General features: G+C 56.8%; 1 protein-coding gene across 1 annotated transcript; it reads left to right on the forward strand.

Annotated features, from left to right (window-relative positions):
• The first annotated feature begins 4,411 nt into the window (after positions 1-4,411).
• PAQR5 (progestin and adipoQ receptor family member 5) lies at positions 4,412-13,847 on the forward strand. The gene is made up of 7 exons (XM_082489018.1): positions 4,412-4,520; positions 4,872-4,999; positions 5,133-5,338; positions 6,041-6,167; positions 11,379-11,475; positions 12,014-12,155; positions 12,797-13,847. Exons 1-7 carry the CDS (start codon positions 4,467-4,469, stop codon positions 13,042-13,044), a joined length of 1,002 nt encoding a protein of 333 aa, XP_082345144.1. The 5' UTR covers positions 4,412-4,466; the 3' UTR covers positions 13,045-13,847.
• Positions 13,848-15,170: the final 1,323 nt, after the last annotated feature.

The following is a 15,170-nucleotide window of genomic DNA, read 5'->3' on the forward strand; positions in this document are numbered from 1 at the left end:
GACCCCCATCGCCCGGTCGGTGGGGTCCTCCGGCCGGCTGGGAACGGTGGGAGGACTCCCTCCAGTTTGGGAGCACCTCCCTCTTCATCTACGGGAGGGTTTTAACGTTGCGGTCTCTTTGGAGTCCCATTTAAGCAAGTTTCGGGTGTTTTCTGGTGCTAAAGCAGAGGGGTCCGGGAGCCGAAGATGCACAGGGAGGTCTGTGAGTTAATATTTTTTCCTGCCCTCATCCCGCTTCCTTGCAGCCGGGCTGAAGCTAATCCAGAGCACGATCTGAGAGCGTTTGGCCGCGGTTATTTCCGGTTTTATTTTGTGGCCTTTTTCCTGTTCCACTAAAAGACGAGCCAGAATTAATTTGCTCCTAATCTGGGAAAGCAGCCGGCGGGGCTGACCTCGGCCGCCTCCTTCCCCCCTCCTCCCCCCTTCCCCCCCGAGCCCGGCCGGGCTGCGGGGGGACCGTCCCGCCGGGTGCCGGGCAGCGAGCGAGGACTTTCGGCAGAGCCTCCCTGCCCTTCCTGGAGGTTGCTGGTTTTTGGCAAACCTGCCCCAGCCCGTTCCCTTGGCTGCCTACGCCCCGGCCGGGCTTCCAGCGCGGCTCGGCCATGTGGGCTGTGTTTGTACACAGATGAGTAATACGCTCGCCCGGAGCCAGCGCCGGCGATAACGCAGCATCCGACCCAGCCCCGCTCCCGGGAGCAGCGCCGTAAGTACCGGCCGCTCTGCTTTTTTTCGCCCCCACCCCCCCCTCCCCACCACTGCTCCCGGAATCATTTCAGCTCGCTGCTTTTCACGCCGCCCCGGGGATGCTGAGGGTTTGCACGGCGTGAGCTCGCCCGTGGGTCCGCGCCGGGAGGGAGTTTTGCAGAGGTGCCGTGAAAAGACGAAGGTGGGAAAGGGCTGTGTGTGATGGGGCCGGCGGTACGTTGCTTTTCCCTGCCCTCCCACGGCACCAGCCGCTCGTGGCTGCCCCGATGGCTTGCGGGATTTATGGAAGTTTCACTCGGCAGCGGTTTAGGAGCGGGACGGGGCGCAGAGACGTCCCCCGAGGAGGACAGATGAGAGCACTGGGTCTGGCAAAGAGCTCAAGCACGTGCCTGAGACGCACTGATTTCGGAAAGCCGTAAGCTGATGCGTATGCTCGGAGCTGCCTGCTCGTCTCCGATCCCCGGCAGCCACCAGCAGCCACCCACAGCAATAACAACCTCCTACAAAGCCGCTGCTGTTCTGCTGGAAAAGGTCTTGGCATGTCCCGTGCTGCTGACTGCCGTGCCGAGCGCTCAAAGGAGCCCAACCACTCGCTTCGACCCGACTCTCTCCTTGCACTGCCCTAAGAAAGTCATAAAAGTTAATAATTGACAGCTAAAATATTTTTTTCCCCTCCATTGAAAGGCACCGGCTGCCAGCTGGTGCTGGCGGGGAGGGCTGTGCCGTGGGGAGAGCCGCCGCGGCCGTGCTCCACGCTCGCTGGAGCCAAGCCCGGACAGGCGGCGGAGGGACGGTGACAAGGGACATGTCGGGGCTCCTCTCGCCACAGACAAACCACAGCTTTTAAGGGTGAAAGCTGGTGCCAGGCGGGAACCTTCCCCGGGTGAGCCCGGCACAAACCGAAGGCTCCCTGGCTGGACCAGCAGCCTGCGGTGCCTGACATCCCCACGGGGCTTCGTGCGTGGCCGTGGGGGGATGATGATGATGATGATGATGAGGAGGAGGAGGAGGAGGAGGAGGAGGAGGAGGAGGAGGAGGAGGAGGAGGTGTGTTTGCAGCCAGCTGGGTGAGCCCACAGAGTTTGTTCGTGAAGGAGCCGTTCGCAGAGGTCGGGGCTGTGACATGGCCCCATCCCTCGCCCCACGCCGCTGCCACGGGAGCGCCGCTCCCCGGGTGGAAAAAGTCAGCCGAAGGAGCAGGAAAACACGGGACGGCAGGGTGTGCCCGGGCTGCTGCTGCGCCCCGCAGCTCCGGTGACTCATTCCGCTCTTAAAAATACAAGTTCTTCGTTAAGCCCGGGCCCGCTGCTTCCCACATCCTTCCATGGAGGCGGCCCGGCGGGGGGGGCGTGCAGGGCACCGGCTCCCCGCGTCGGAGGCGGTTTTCCCGGGCTGCAGCCGAGCTCAGCCGCGCCGGGGCTCGCGGCCAAGGGCCCTTTGCAAATCAGGGCTCCCGCACCCCGCGGCGTGCCTGGCCGGAGAGCTTGTGCGGCTTCCTCGGCTTCGCGGAGATAAGAGGCATTATTTTTGTTCTCCCCCATCATCGCCCTCATTTGTGTTCGGATCCGACGTGTGGCGGGGACGGGCAGAGGCAGAGCTCTGTGCCTCTGTGCCAGGCTGCCCTTTATTGCCGCAGCATGCAAATAACCAACAGCAGCCCTCGCTCCCTGCCTTCACTCCCTGCCTTCATCCCCTGCCCTCACTCCCTGCCCTCGTTCTCTGCCTTCACTCCCTGCCTTCATCCCCTGCCTTCATCCCCTGCCCTCACTCCCTGCCTTCATCCCCTCCCTGCCTTCACTCCCTGCCTTCATCCCCTGCCTTCATCCCCTGCCCTCACTCCCTGCCTTCATCCCCTCCCTGCCTTCACTCCCTGCCTTCATCCCCTGCCTTCATACCCTGCCCTCACTCCCTGCCTTCACTCCCTGCCCTCACTCCCTGCCTTCATCCCTTGCCTTCATCCCCTGCCTTCATCCCTTCCCTGCCTTCGCTCCCTGCCTTCACCCCCTGCCCTCACTCCCTGCCTTCATCCCCTGCCTTCGCTCCCTGCCTTCACCCCCTGCCCTCACTCCCTGCCTTCATCCCCTGCCTTCGCTCCCTGCCCTCACCCCCTGCCCTCACTCCCTGCCTTCATCCCCTGCCTTCGCTCCCTGCCTTCACCCCCTGCCCTCACTCCCTGCCTTCATCCCCTGCCTTCGCTCCCTGCCTTCACCCCCTGCCCTCACTCCCTGCCTTCATCCCCTGCCTTCGCTCCCTGCCTTCACCCCCTGCCCTCACTCCCTGCCTTCATCCCCTGCCTTCGCTCCCTGCCTTCACCCCCTGCCCTCACCCCCTGCCCTCGCTCATCCCCTGCCCTCTCTCCCTGCCCTCCAGCCGGGTCCTGGGGCTCTGGAGGCCACCGCAGGTTCCAGGTCCCCTTTCCACCACGGAGCAGCGCAGGAACACCGAGGGGATGGTGGGGGGGCTGCACGCTCCGCGGAGCCTTGAGGCGGTGTGCCTGTAGCACAACACCCAAAAAAACCCACCTTTAAGATTTAAGTCTAATCTTTAACTAAAGGCATTTCCAATTTTATTTTATGTCGGGTTTATTGCTCTCTTGCCTCGTTAATTTTTTCCCTCCTGTTAACCGCCTCCCAGCCACCTCCCTCTCCCCGGGCACTCCCCGCGCGCGGTGGCCCGCGGCGTTCTGCCCGCGTTGGTTTGCACCGGAGCTGCTTCGCCGCGCGGAGAGGCAGAGTATGGGCAGGGAGGAAGAGCAGGGGAAGGCAAAGGCTAATGCCAGGGCTGGGAAAGGGCAGCAAAGGGGTTTATTCGGGACTGGCACATCTCTGGGCAGCACCGGCAACGCATGAAGGCAGCTGAAGCTCGGTGTGTCCCGGCGGGAAGTTATGGGGTGGCTGGGGCAGCCGAAACGCCGTCCCGGGAGCAGCTGCCGGGAGGCTGATCTCACAAGCCGAGCTTCGGGCTCCCGTCTCGCCCGGCTTCCCCCGGCCCCCGTGGTCCCTTGCAGGAAGGTGCAGGAAATGGTAATTTTTGTTTTCACCTTTATTTCACAGAGCAGAGGTGGAGGTGGAGCAGGGGACAGACGGCGCTGCCGAAGCCATCAGCAGGTAAGAGATGGAGACGTTGGGGCTGGAAGGGCTGCACCGTGGCACTGGGCTCTTCGATGGGGAGCAGGTAGAGGGAAACCAGCCCCGGCACTGCCTGGGACCCCACGTCCTCCTCACTTCCCCGAGGGGACCTGCCTGCACCCTGCGGACCCTCAGGCTGTGCCCAGGGCTTTCTGTGCCACCTTGAGGTGCTCCGGGGACGTGGGTGCTGTTCCCGCATCACCCCTGGCTCTGTTGGGGTGATAGCAGTGAGTTTCAGTCCCTCTGAGCGGTGGCACAGGGACATGCTGTCCTTCTCCCCCTGCCGGGTTCGGGTACGGGTGGTAGGGAGGGATCCCAACATCCCCTGCAGGGATGGATGCTGTCTCCCCTCCCCACGCCACGGGAAACCCCCAGGAAGCATTTGCCACGTGTGGGTTTTGGACCCCACATGGGGACGCTGTGCCACATCCTCACGAACGCTCGTGTCCCCCAGGCCACCCGTCCTGAGCCCAGGGAGCAGCTCTTCAGCCATCACGGGGCAGCCCCGTCCCCATCCCATCGCTTCGCCAGAGGGGTGTGAGATGCGGCCAGGCGGGGCGTGAGGCACCGCCGGGGCTCGTCCCCAGGGAAGCCGAGCCGAAAACAGCCCTCGGAAGCCGGAGCCCCGACTCGCATGATGCTGAGCCTCAAGTTACCCCGGCTGCTCAGCATCAACCAAGTGCCTAAGGTCAGAGAGGGGCTTTTCTTCCCTACGCCCGAGGCTCGGTGGGGTTTTGGGAGGTGACAAGTGGGAGCAGCGTGCTGGGGTGGCCATCTGCCCCCGGGCAGTGCTCAGCACCTCCCCGGCACCACCTCCCACAGTGGGGACACAGCTCTGTCCTTGCAGCAGGGTCCTGGGTCCCGAATCACGGGCACCCTCTTTTCGGCAACTTTTCTTATTCCTCCTCCGATTCGTCTTTCCTCCTTCGATTTGTCCTTCCTCTGCCAACTTGTCCTTTCTTCTGTGGTTTGTCCTTCCTTCTCTGGTTTGTCCTTCTTTGTCCTCCGACTGCCACCGGTGCCAGTCCTTGTCTTGCAGGGGTACCAGGAGCAGGGGATCCTCTTTGGGTATCGCCCCCCCAGAAGCTCGGCAGCAGACTGCCTCCTCAGCGTCTTCCAAATGACGAACGAGACACTAAATATCTGGACGCATTTTGTGCCTGCCTGGTGGGTACCGTCTCCCGGGTCTTCGGCATCCGTGGGAGGACGTGGTGGGTCTCCGCGGTGGGAGCAAGGCTGGGGGAGCAGGGACAGGGGGGACCACCCGAGGGTGCGATGCTCACCTTCCTCCACCCCACAGGTACTTCGTGTGGACCCTGGTGGGGCGGCTGCGGGGGCCGGGGGGCCGGGAGGACCCCCAGGCCTGGCCCCTCCTCGCCTACCTGCTGACCTGCTGCATCTACCCCCTCGCCTCCAGCTGCGCCCACACCTTCAGCACCATGTCCACCCGCGCCCGCCACATCTGCTACTTCTTCGATTACGCGGCTCTCAGCATGTACAGCTTGGGTAAGGCCGGGCAAGTCCGCAGGGCTCTCGGTGGGGTGCCAGTCTCCAAGCTCTTCCCCGGGGGCAGCAGGAGCTGAAGCGCAGGGAGGCATCGGGGACGGGGACGAACCGGGGGTGCTCAGATGGCTCGTACTCACGGGCCAAGCAGAAACAGCGGCTGCTTGTGTGTAGTTTCTACCCCTCCTCCTCCTCCTCCTCCTCCTCCTCCTCCTCCTCCCTGCAGCCTGGCGCTTGGGAGGGACTGTGCAGCATCTCTGACACCGCCACAAATAGTAATTTGGGGCTGGGTTTCATACCGGGCAGCCCTGGGACGAAGGTCTGGCTGTGTGATGCTCTTTGCTATTCGTAGTGAATAGAATAAGAAAAAAACCTCACCCCACATTAAAGACAAACGCTGTCAGCGAAGGCGGCGGCACCTCGCTGGGGTGCAAGCCCAGGGTAAGCAGCAGCATCCAGCGTCTCCTGCTGGCACGAGGTGCCTCCGGTTCCCCACAGAATGGGGTTTGCCGGAGCCGGCTATCGCGGCATCCGCCTGATGCTCCCCTTTTAGCTACTTTGCTGCTCCGCTACCTTAACCCACATCTCCCTTTCCCGAGCGCGCCCACTGCCAAGTGCCGATTTGAGGGTTCGCAGCTGCTCCCAGGAGGATGCCGAGGGTCCTGGCGGGACCTGGCACTAACCGGGCCCCTCCTGCGGTTCCAGGCTCTGCACTGGCGTACTCGGCGTACATTTTCCCAGCAGAATGGGTCAACAGCACTTTCCACCACCTCTACGTCCCCATTGCGGTGTTTAACACTGTCGTTAGCACCAGTCTGTCCTGCTATTCCAGGTAAGCTTCTGCTTTATCTGCCGTGATTGCTGCAGCATAATCACTGATTAGTATTATTAATAAAGGGTTTTAATTACAGGCTGTATTGTAATGATACGAGCCTTAAGCTCAGGAAGGGGAAGACGGGGACTTTTGGTTTGGGCAAGGCGTTGCGTGTTGGCAGTAGGAGAGTTTGATGATTAAGAATGCAAAACAAATGACGTAGCTTTAATTTCTGGAGGTTCAAAAGGTAATTTCGTACGGTGGGTTGCCTGGCAGGAAGACACCCACCTCCAGCGCCTTGTTTGGGCTCTCGTTTTTCTGACATAAGCTGAAAAAAGGGGTGGGCTCCTGCGCCCCCAACACTTGAGCGGGTGGTTGGGTTTAACCACCAGCCAAAGGCAGGTATCAGCCTAAGCGCTGCGTGCGTGAGGGTGTGTTTATACGTGTGTGTTCATATGTGCGTATAACAGATTTGCAGAGGAGGAACCTCAACGTTCTCGCAGCCGATTGCATCATTTTTAAAGCACGAGCCGCATTGCGTGCGCGGGATCTTGTTCCTGACTGGCCTTAGACAGTTTGGTTTGGAATGACTCAAACCTCTAAAGTACTCAGCTGATTTCCAGCGATACGCGCCGTGTTAGACCTCCAGCTGGTTTGGGGTTTATTTAATTCACGGGAGATGCCTCCCTGAAGGCGGTGTTTGCCAAGCGCTCCTGTCTGTCCCTGCACTGACCGGCACTTGGCTTTGCAAAATGTACAATTCCTGTTTTCACAAGTAGCGTGAGTCCTTTGGCATTATTCCTTCCTTGTATTTTGGGGTGTTTTCGGTGTGTGGTCGCCTCTCGCAGCATCACATAACCCCGGGGGGGGGGTCTTTCCTCCCCGCCTGCCGTGGCCTGGGTGACCCCCCCGGACCCCGCCGGCACAGCGCTGTGTTTCGATGCTGCTGCCTCGGCAGGGAGAAGGATGCTCCCAAGCCCTGGCAAACCCAGCAGGAAGAAATTTGGCTCGTTTAATTGTCTTGTTGAGTACGGGAGGATTTACCCACCTTTTGGTCTTGGTGGGTTACTCGACGGGGTATCATCTCCTTGGGTGGAAGATTTGGATGTATCCATGGTATTACTGAGTAGTACAGCAAAATCAAGGCTGTCTCTTGTATCGCTCTGTGGATAATGCCAGTTGGGGCTTGGTGGTTTTTCCTTATGCTCCTCATTTCTTTCTCTTTCTTTTTGTCTCTTTTCCCTCTCTTATTTTTGTCATGTGCGTCCCTTTAACTGTCTCATTAGGTGGGCTTAGAAAACGGAGCTCACTGACCATGTGCTAATCCTAGTACTTACCGCTTGAAGATAACACTTAGGAAAAATCAGCAACTTGAGATCAGTTCCAGATTAATTTGGATTGTTTAAAAAAAATTCTTGACCTGCAAATTTAATTGTCAGCATCTCTCTACTACAAAACTGTAAGTACAGCTCTGTGAAAAACACGCAAGTAGTGCTACGTGATAGAATAGCCATTCCTACTGTCTCAGTCATTTCCATTAGAGAAATAGTAAATCCATCAAATGTCAGAAAAAAAATTGAAAAAATCAACAAAAGATCCCCAGGTGAGGAGGAATACTTAATATACCATACCAGTGGGGGCCAGCAATGCTGGTTTACCCCCGTGGTGGTGAGCGGAGCCCCCGTAATTCACCACTGCACCCCGCACACACCAGGTCACACCTGGGGACCGCATTAGCCGTGGGGCTGCAGCACCCCCGCGCCGGCCACTCTCGCCCCGTGCCCCTCTGCCCACCCCACGCCTGGGAGCATCTCAGCTGCGTGTGCGCCCCCCGGCCGTGCCCCCCCGTCGCCCGTCTCTCTCCTTTCTCTCCTCTCGCAGGTTGAGGCTGGTGGGGCTGCAGAGAAGGCGGGGGCACGGTTTTGCGCCCGCCTCTGCCATGGTGTTGTCCCGGTTTGCATTAGTGGTTTGTGCCGGGCTCGCACCGGGGCGCCTGAGCTACAGCGGGCGGGTTGGGGACAGGGACAGGGAGGTGGTGGGGCTGGCCACCCCTGAGACCCCTGTGAGGCCACCAGCGCCTGGACCGCCCCGTTTCCTACCGCAGGATGCTGCTCGCCGACCGCATTCTCTTCGGCATCACCCTCAGCTGAGTCACACCAGCAAAAAAACGTCCCTCCTAGGTGGGGGCGTTGGACGGGAGCGGACCCGAAACCCAATTGTGCAATGGGTGGTGATGCTACCGAGCCGGGTGCGCTCGGAGGGGACCAGCCCGGGCACTGCTGCTCCTGCCCGGCTCACCGAGGGCTCAGCACCGGCGCAGCAATGCTGTCGGGGCTGCTCCGCCAACCGCACCCTGGGCAGGGCTGGCTCCAGCAGCCGGGAGGGACCGTGGCCGCCGGGGACCGAGGTCACTCGAGGGGAGAGGTGAGCAGCCTGCCTGGCTGTTTCGGAGCATTTAATGCTCAGATTGTCAGCGTCGGGCTACCTGAACCCGGCCGAGCTTCCGCGCGGTGGCCGAACGCAGCGGCAGCCTACGCTCAGCCTCTTGGTGTGCCCCGTGAAGGGCGGCGGGAGGGCGGGATGCCGCAGAGGAGGATGCAGCGGCGCGATGAGTCACGGAATCACAGAATTCCATGACGAAGGCAGGGGCTTGCAGTGAGGTACCTGAAGACAGGCATTCGCTGAGCTACCGCACCAAATTTTACCAACTTCTCAGAAAATTTTTCCAATCCTAGATGGCCGCTTGGTGAGTCGAGAGTAAGATTTTTGTTCGGTTGGTTTTTGCATCCTTCAGCCGAGGAACATGGAATTGCCAAACAGGGAAACATACAGATGGACTGAATTAAGTGTGTTTATCCTTTATGTGATGTTAGATACCGCTGTCACACTGAAATAGAGAGCAGCTGACTGCATCCCCCCCCCCCCCGCTCCATTGCAGCATGAGCAGCTGCACAAAAGGTTTCTTTCATGCTCTGAAGGATTTGGCATCTCCCTGCAGACATCCCCCGGGAAAGCAGAAAAACCTGTATAGGCTTTTCAGGAGGAGAACAGAGCGCGCTTAAACTCTGCTACATCTCGCGCCGTCCTCTGTGAATAGGGCACTGTCCCCGGGGTTATCGTGCGCCCAGGCTGCCGTACCGGGGCTCTGTTTCGGCAACGGGGGGAGCGCAGGTTGGACGGGCACTTGGCCGAAGGAGTGGGAAGATGCGTGGGACGGGTGAGCGCAGCACCGAGCAGCAGCGGGTGAGCGGGATGGGGAGCGCAGCACCAGGCAGGTGAAACCCCGGTAGGAAAATACAGCCGGGATCGTGCAGAAATAGAGGAGAAAATAGAGCAGGAGGCATCTTCGGCGTCATCGTGACATCTTCTGAGCAAGCCGTCATGGTGGAAGGCCAAACCGAGGAGGAGGAAGGTGAAAGCCCTTCTGCACTTAGCGGCTCTTGAGCATACATTTAATTGTTGGGGTTTCAAGCCATATTTTTGGGTCATGTTGATAGAGCCCTTCTGCTTTGCGGGCAGGGCTGTTGTAATTCTACTCGAGTTAATCGCCCTGTTTCCACTTGGGGCTAAAAACCTATAAAAATTGGTCTTTCCCAGCAGAGAGCCATGGGAGGGAGAGGTTTTCCCTTCCCGGTGTGGAGCTCCCGTGGCCGGGGCGGGAGGGCAGGGCGATGCGCTCGCTGCTGCAGCCTTCCCCGTGGTAGGGAGCACCTCGACACCCACCCTGCAGCCCCCCAACTGCCCCCATGGCCGGAGGGGTTGGTGTGGGGTGCGATGACGGTGCCGGTGTCGCCGCGGGCGGCTGGAGATGCTGCATGGAGCAGGCTGGCTGGCGGCTGTGCCGGCGTGCGCCGCTGGGCTCCTTTCAGCTCCAGGTTTCGTTTGAGTTGTGTCCCCCACGCGGCAAGAGCAGGTTTGGGGCTCAGCACAGGGCTTGCGACCCACGTTTTTATACATTTTATATATATATCTATTCATATAATGTTTTTTTGGGGGGGACATGGGTGGTCAATTATTTTGTGATTTCATCTATGAAGCACATCCCACATTTCAGCAGAGTGATTTCCCGGGCAACAAAATGCAGAATATTATTCCCTGTCCAGACATAGGCTTTCCTCCGCATATACGGTATGATTACAAGCAACAGCCTGCTTCTTCCACTGTAATGGTGATGTCATTAAAAAGTAACTTGTTTAACTAATTTAGTTGGTGATTTCAGGAACTCTCTCTGTGCATTCTCTGAAACGACAATCGCAGAGTCTTGGCAGCATGTAAAAAAGAAGGATGCTGTGACATTTCATGCATTTCAGGCATAAGCTGCAATACAACTTAATTAACAGTGACAATCACAGCCTGAATGCTGCATTACCTACACAGCCTCCCAAACCAAGGCAGATGTATTTTCCTCGATTGCTGTGCTCTGAAAGGTTGGATTCAACACCAAGAGAGAAAACTCAGTTAAAAAACAACTGGAGGGGCAGCAGCTGTTTAAAGACCGGCTCTGTTCCTGGCTGCTGATGGGTAACGGTTAACGAGCAATGGGAAAAGAAGCAAAATCAGCCACGCCAGGATGGTGTAAAAGAGATATTGCTTTCAGAGAAGCACCTGCTCTCTACAACTATCTGAGAGGAGGGTGTGGAGAGGTGGGGGTCGACCTGTTCTGTCACGTAACGGGAGACAGAACAAGAGGAAATGGCCCCAAGTTGGGCCAGGGGAAGTTTAGATTGGATATCAGGAAGAGTTTCTTTACTGAAAGGGTCATCGGGCATTGGAACGCGTTACCCGGGGCAGGGGGGGAGTCCCCGTCCCCGGAGGGGTTTAAGGGTGGTGTAGATACGGTGCTGAGGGCCATGGCTTAGTGGTGGGCTTGGCGGTGTGAGGCTGTGATTGGACTGGGTGAGCTCACAGGTCTTTTCCACTCTGGGGGATTCTGTGATTCTGCGAGAGCCAGAGCATAGAACAGGGGAGGGCGGCCCCAAAATCCCTTCCTCTCCTGGCTCAGGGTTCTGCCAGGGAAGGTTGAGCTGTGTTGAGCTGAGGGTGGTCACAGCTTTGACACCACCAGTGGACAAAAACTGCCTTCGCAGTCAGCCGTGGGAGGACGTAGGGGCAGTCTATACGTGGCAATTCACAGTCCCCAGCAAACGACCGACAAACAGAACCCGGCGCTTACCTTCGCTTAACCTGCCGTGCTGCGCCACGCCAAACACCTTCTCTGTTCTCCTCTAGGTTTCTGGAGGTGGAGCGGCCCCAGTTCAGCAAGGCTTCCCGCACCCTGGCCTTTGTGTACCCGTACCTCTTCGACAGCATCCCTCTCTTCTACAGGGTACGCCTCCCCCGGCCCACATTCACGGCACCAAGGCATTTGCTTGCTGCAGGGTTGGAAATATCAGCTGCTTCATCTCGGCCTGAAAATATTTGGGAAAATATGCCAGCCTTTTTTTTTTTTTTTTTTTTTTTTTTTTTTTAAAGGAAAACAAACTCTGGCAGGAAAAGAGATTCGGTTATTTTTTCCTGCACCTATTGATAGGCAGATTCCTTCCACTTCAAAGCGCCGCGCTCAAACTTTGCCCTTGCTGGAAAGTTACTGCCTTTGAAAGCTGCAAGTTTTCCAGTTCCTAAACCGGAGCGGGGTGGGAATTTTGCTGCAGTGAGGTCCAAGGGCAGGAGGTGCGGGGCTGGGCTTCGCATGAAATGGAGGTGACAGCTAGTTCTTGGGTCCTGCACCGCGCGCCCTGCCGTTGGGTGGTGGGCAGCTGGAGACGATGGGGGCTCAGGGGATGGTGCTGCCTCCTTTAGAAACGTGTCGTTCCCCTTTTTCCCTCGCACGGTACCCCTGCATGGACGTCTCTGCGTTGCTGCAGTTCTACCTGTGCGCGGCGGAGAGCTGCACGGAGGCTGCGATCCCGGTCCACTACAAGCACACCGGCTTTGCCTTCCTCACCTGCTTCATCTTCGCCAGCCATCTGCCAGAGAGACTCGCGCCAGGACACTTCGACTATATCGGTAAGTGCCAAAAGGGTGAGTTGGCATTGTTTTTTCATCATTTTCAGGAAGAAAGCGCATTAATGCATGAGTGGCTCCCAGAGGTTATAATATATTCCCTGCTGGAAGTCTGCAATGTAGCTTTCCATACAAGACACAGCAGTAAAGTGGGAGCAGCTCCGGCAGCACACTGTTTCCGAAATGTTTCACGAAGGGTTTCATGACCGCAAACGCCCGTTTCTCATGCAAAAAACCTCACCTGCGGCGCAGCAGTGGTGCTTCACGGTGCCATGTCAGGGCACCGCAGGGAGCAGCCACCGAGGAGACTGGATGGCAGTCCCAGCACATCGGGGTTTTCCCCGTTCCACCACCGCCACGCCGTGCTCAAGCGCAGCGCTCCTTTAGCACGTCGCCTGCGCCAGGACCGCAGCAGCGAGCCGCACGTCCCTCGCTTCCAATTACAGCCGCCCGCATTTTGGAAAGGAACATCTCTGTGCTCTGGTGGCGCAACCATAAAAGCCACAGAAATTAGTAGGATAAATATTTAAAAACGGGATGCCCGGAGGCAATGGATGCTAAGCAGAAGGTCTGCTGAGCCCTCACGGCGGTGTCTTAATAAAGCCCAAGGAGTTTCCTGGTAAATGCTGTTGGCTTCGTTGCAGGGCACAGCCACCAAGTTTTCCACGTCTGCGGGATCCTCGGCACGCACTTCCAGATGGAGGCCATCATGATGGACATGGCCGAGCGCCACGACCGGCTCCTGCCCGCCTCGCTGCTTCCCTCCTCCCTGCAGACTCTGGGGTCCATGGGCATCTGCATGGCCGTGAGCCTGGCTGTCATCGGGCTCTGCTCGACGTCCCTGCGCTTCATGCCGGAGCCTCTGCAGAGGGAAAAAGCACACGGGCATTAGGCTTGGGGTCTAGATAGTATTTATGCTGCTGCACGGGAGAGACCCTCGACGATAGGTGTATGGTATGGGTGAGGAGGAGTTTACTCGCCTGCGCCCTCTGAGAAAATGTTTATTTAAAATTTTCTCAAGAGCAAAACATATTGCACTGGTTGTTGTACATATAGCTTTAAAGCCGGGAACAATGATGAAACGCTTTTAATCAAGTTGCTATTTCACCACAAGAAATATTTAAAATAATCTTAACTTTTTCTGTAAAAGGGAGATAAGTGCTAATACTTTCCAAAGCAATAGGCATTCATCAGGTCTGCCTTACGGAGGAGTCGGGGGGGCAAGTGAACGTAGGGAACGCTGGTCATCTGGTGACAAGGATGTCCCAGTCATCAGTTTAGACCGATAGCCAAGACTCCTTGGCAAAGGCACGAGCAAGGGTTCTCCCAGGGGCTCCCTAACTAAGGTTTTCACCTTGAAAGTGGCATTATTTTGGAGACTAAAACCTCAAATATCCGTGTTACACAGTCTTACACTATACCCAAGTGCCTGACAGATGTGGGATTGGGAGAGGCTGGAGTTTGCCTTCGTTTTAAATTCAGCTATTTTTAATCATTATCCGGAAAGGGTTATTCTAGAGGAACTCTCCACGGGACATTCCTCCAGAATAGCTTTATTTTGGGTCCAATTCCAGTGCATAGGTAAGTCCTGGGAAATTAATTCCCATGGGAGAGGTGAGCTCCTGCTTGCGTGGGCGATGCGACTGCCTGGCGGCTGACGCAGCCCCGAGCGCGGGAGGCACCATCCCTCCCTCCTTGCACCGGGCACCCCCGTCCGGTGCTCGCAGCTGGGCTCCTTCTCGCGCCTCGTTTGTGGCACCAAACGTGAACGCAGCAGAAATACCCGCGAGGTGAGGATGTGGATTTCCTTACGAGCACTCCTTTGTCCTGAGTGTTCAACACGGGTGTGAAGCTGCCCACGGGCGGCTGTCCTCTTCAGAAAAGGTGTTTGACGCCTTTGTGAGGGCACTGAGAAATTCACGACTGCCATGTGGAGGTGTCATTTCCCGGGTGTTGCTGGAGACGGGATGCTGGGCTAGACGGCCCCTTGGTCTGAGGGTGTGATTGGGGGTAGAGCCATCACCTCTGAACCTCTCTAAGTTTCTGGTCCCACTCGCACAGAAGAATGTTTTTCTTTTCACGAGTGAATAGGATGGGGGTGTCCCGGGAGAATAAAACACCATCTGAGCGAGAAGCGGGAGTCTGTACAGCGTAGAGACATGAGCGGGAGTTAGAACAGCTGAGCTGGGAGAGCGCGGGGAGTCAAAACCTGGGATTTTAAAGCATTTCCAGAGTTAGACCTCTGCTCACCCAGCAATAACCTTCTGATCCGGCTGTTGCTCCTGGCTTTCCTTCGCTGCTGCATCTGGATTTTACCGGCAGAGAGCCCAGGAGAGCCCGGAGGCCTCAGCCTGGTCCGGGCGAGGGGGAGGCAGCCCGCGGGGACAGCTCGGCTGGTGGCTCCAGCGACGCAGGTCGTCACGTCGGATTTACCTAACGCAGGAGGTACAGGAACACGCAATGCAGAGATTACTGCTAGGGAATATTACCAAGCTTCTTGATAATCATACGGGTGTGTAATTTGTTTTGTGTATAATTACCTCTGCCGAGGTATAATTGATGCACTTTTGAGTGACAATACAACGGCTCGTTAAATATATTATGGGACAAGTAAGTCTTTTGAAAAATAGCTTTCTTTTGAAAGCTGACCAAGATTTATATTAATATTTATAAGCACTGGAACATAATTGTTTATTCAACAGTTTTATTTCATTAAAAGAGAAAACTAATATAACTATCGCACTGATATATGCTAAACTGATTTGTATAGTTTCATAAAAATACTGTCTGTGAAAATTAATCACTTCAGAGATAATTGCTGATAATTGCAAAGCTTATTTACCTTGTGTACTCGTGTGACCGGAAAGGAATCTGGCTGTGTGCAAGACATGATTTAAGAGTCTGTAAAATTTATGTGAATCATTATAATTTTTTTCTTGGTCGTTTAACTTTTGAATTTGGGAAGTCCTCTCCTCCTCTTCAGGTGAAATTATATATAGGAAAACTACAAAACTACAT

Source organism: Vanellus vanellus (assembly GCF_965231255.1).
Source record: "Vanellus vanellus genome assembly, chromosome: 11".
NCBI lineage: Eukaryota > Metazoa > Chordata > Aves > Charadriiformes > Charadriidae > Vanellus > Vanellus vanellus.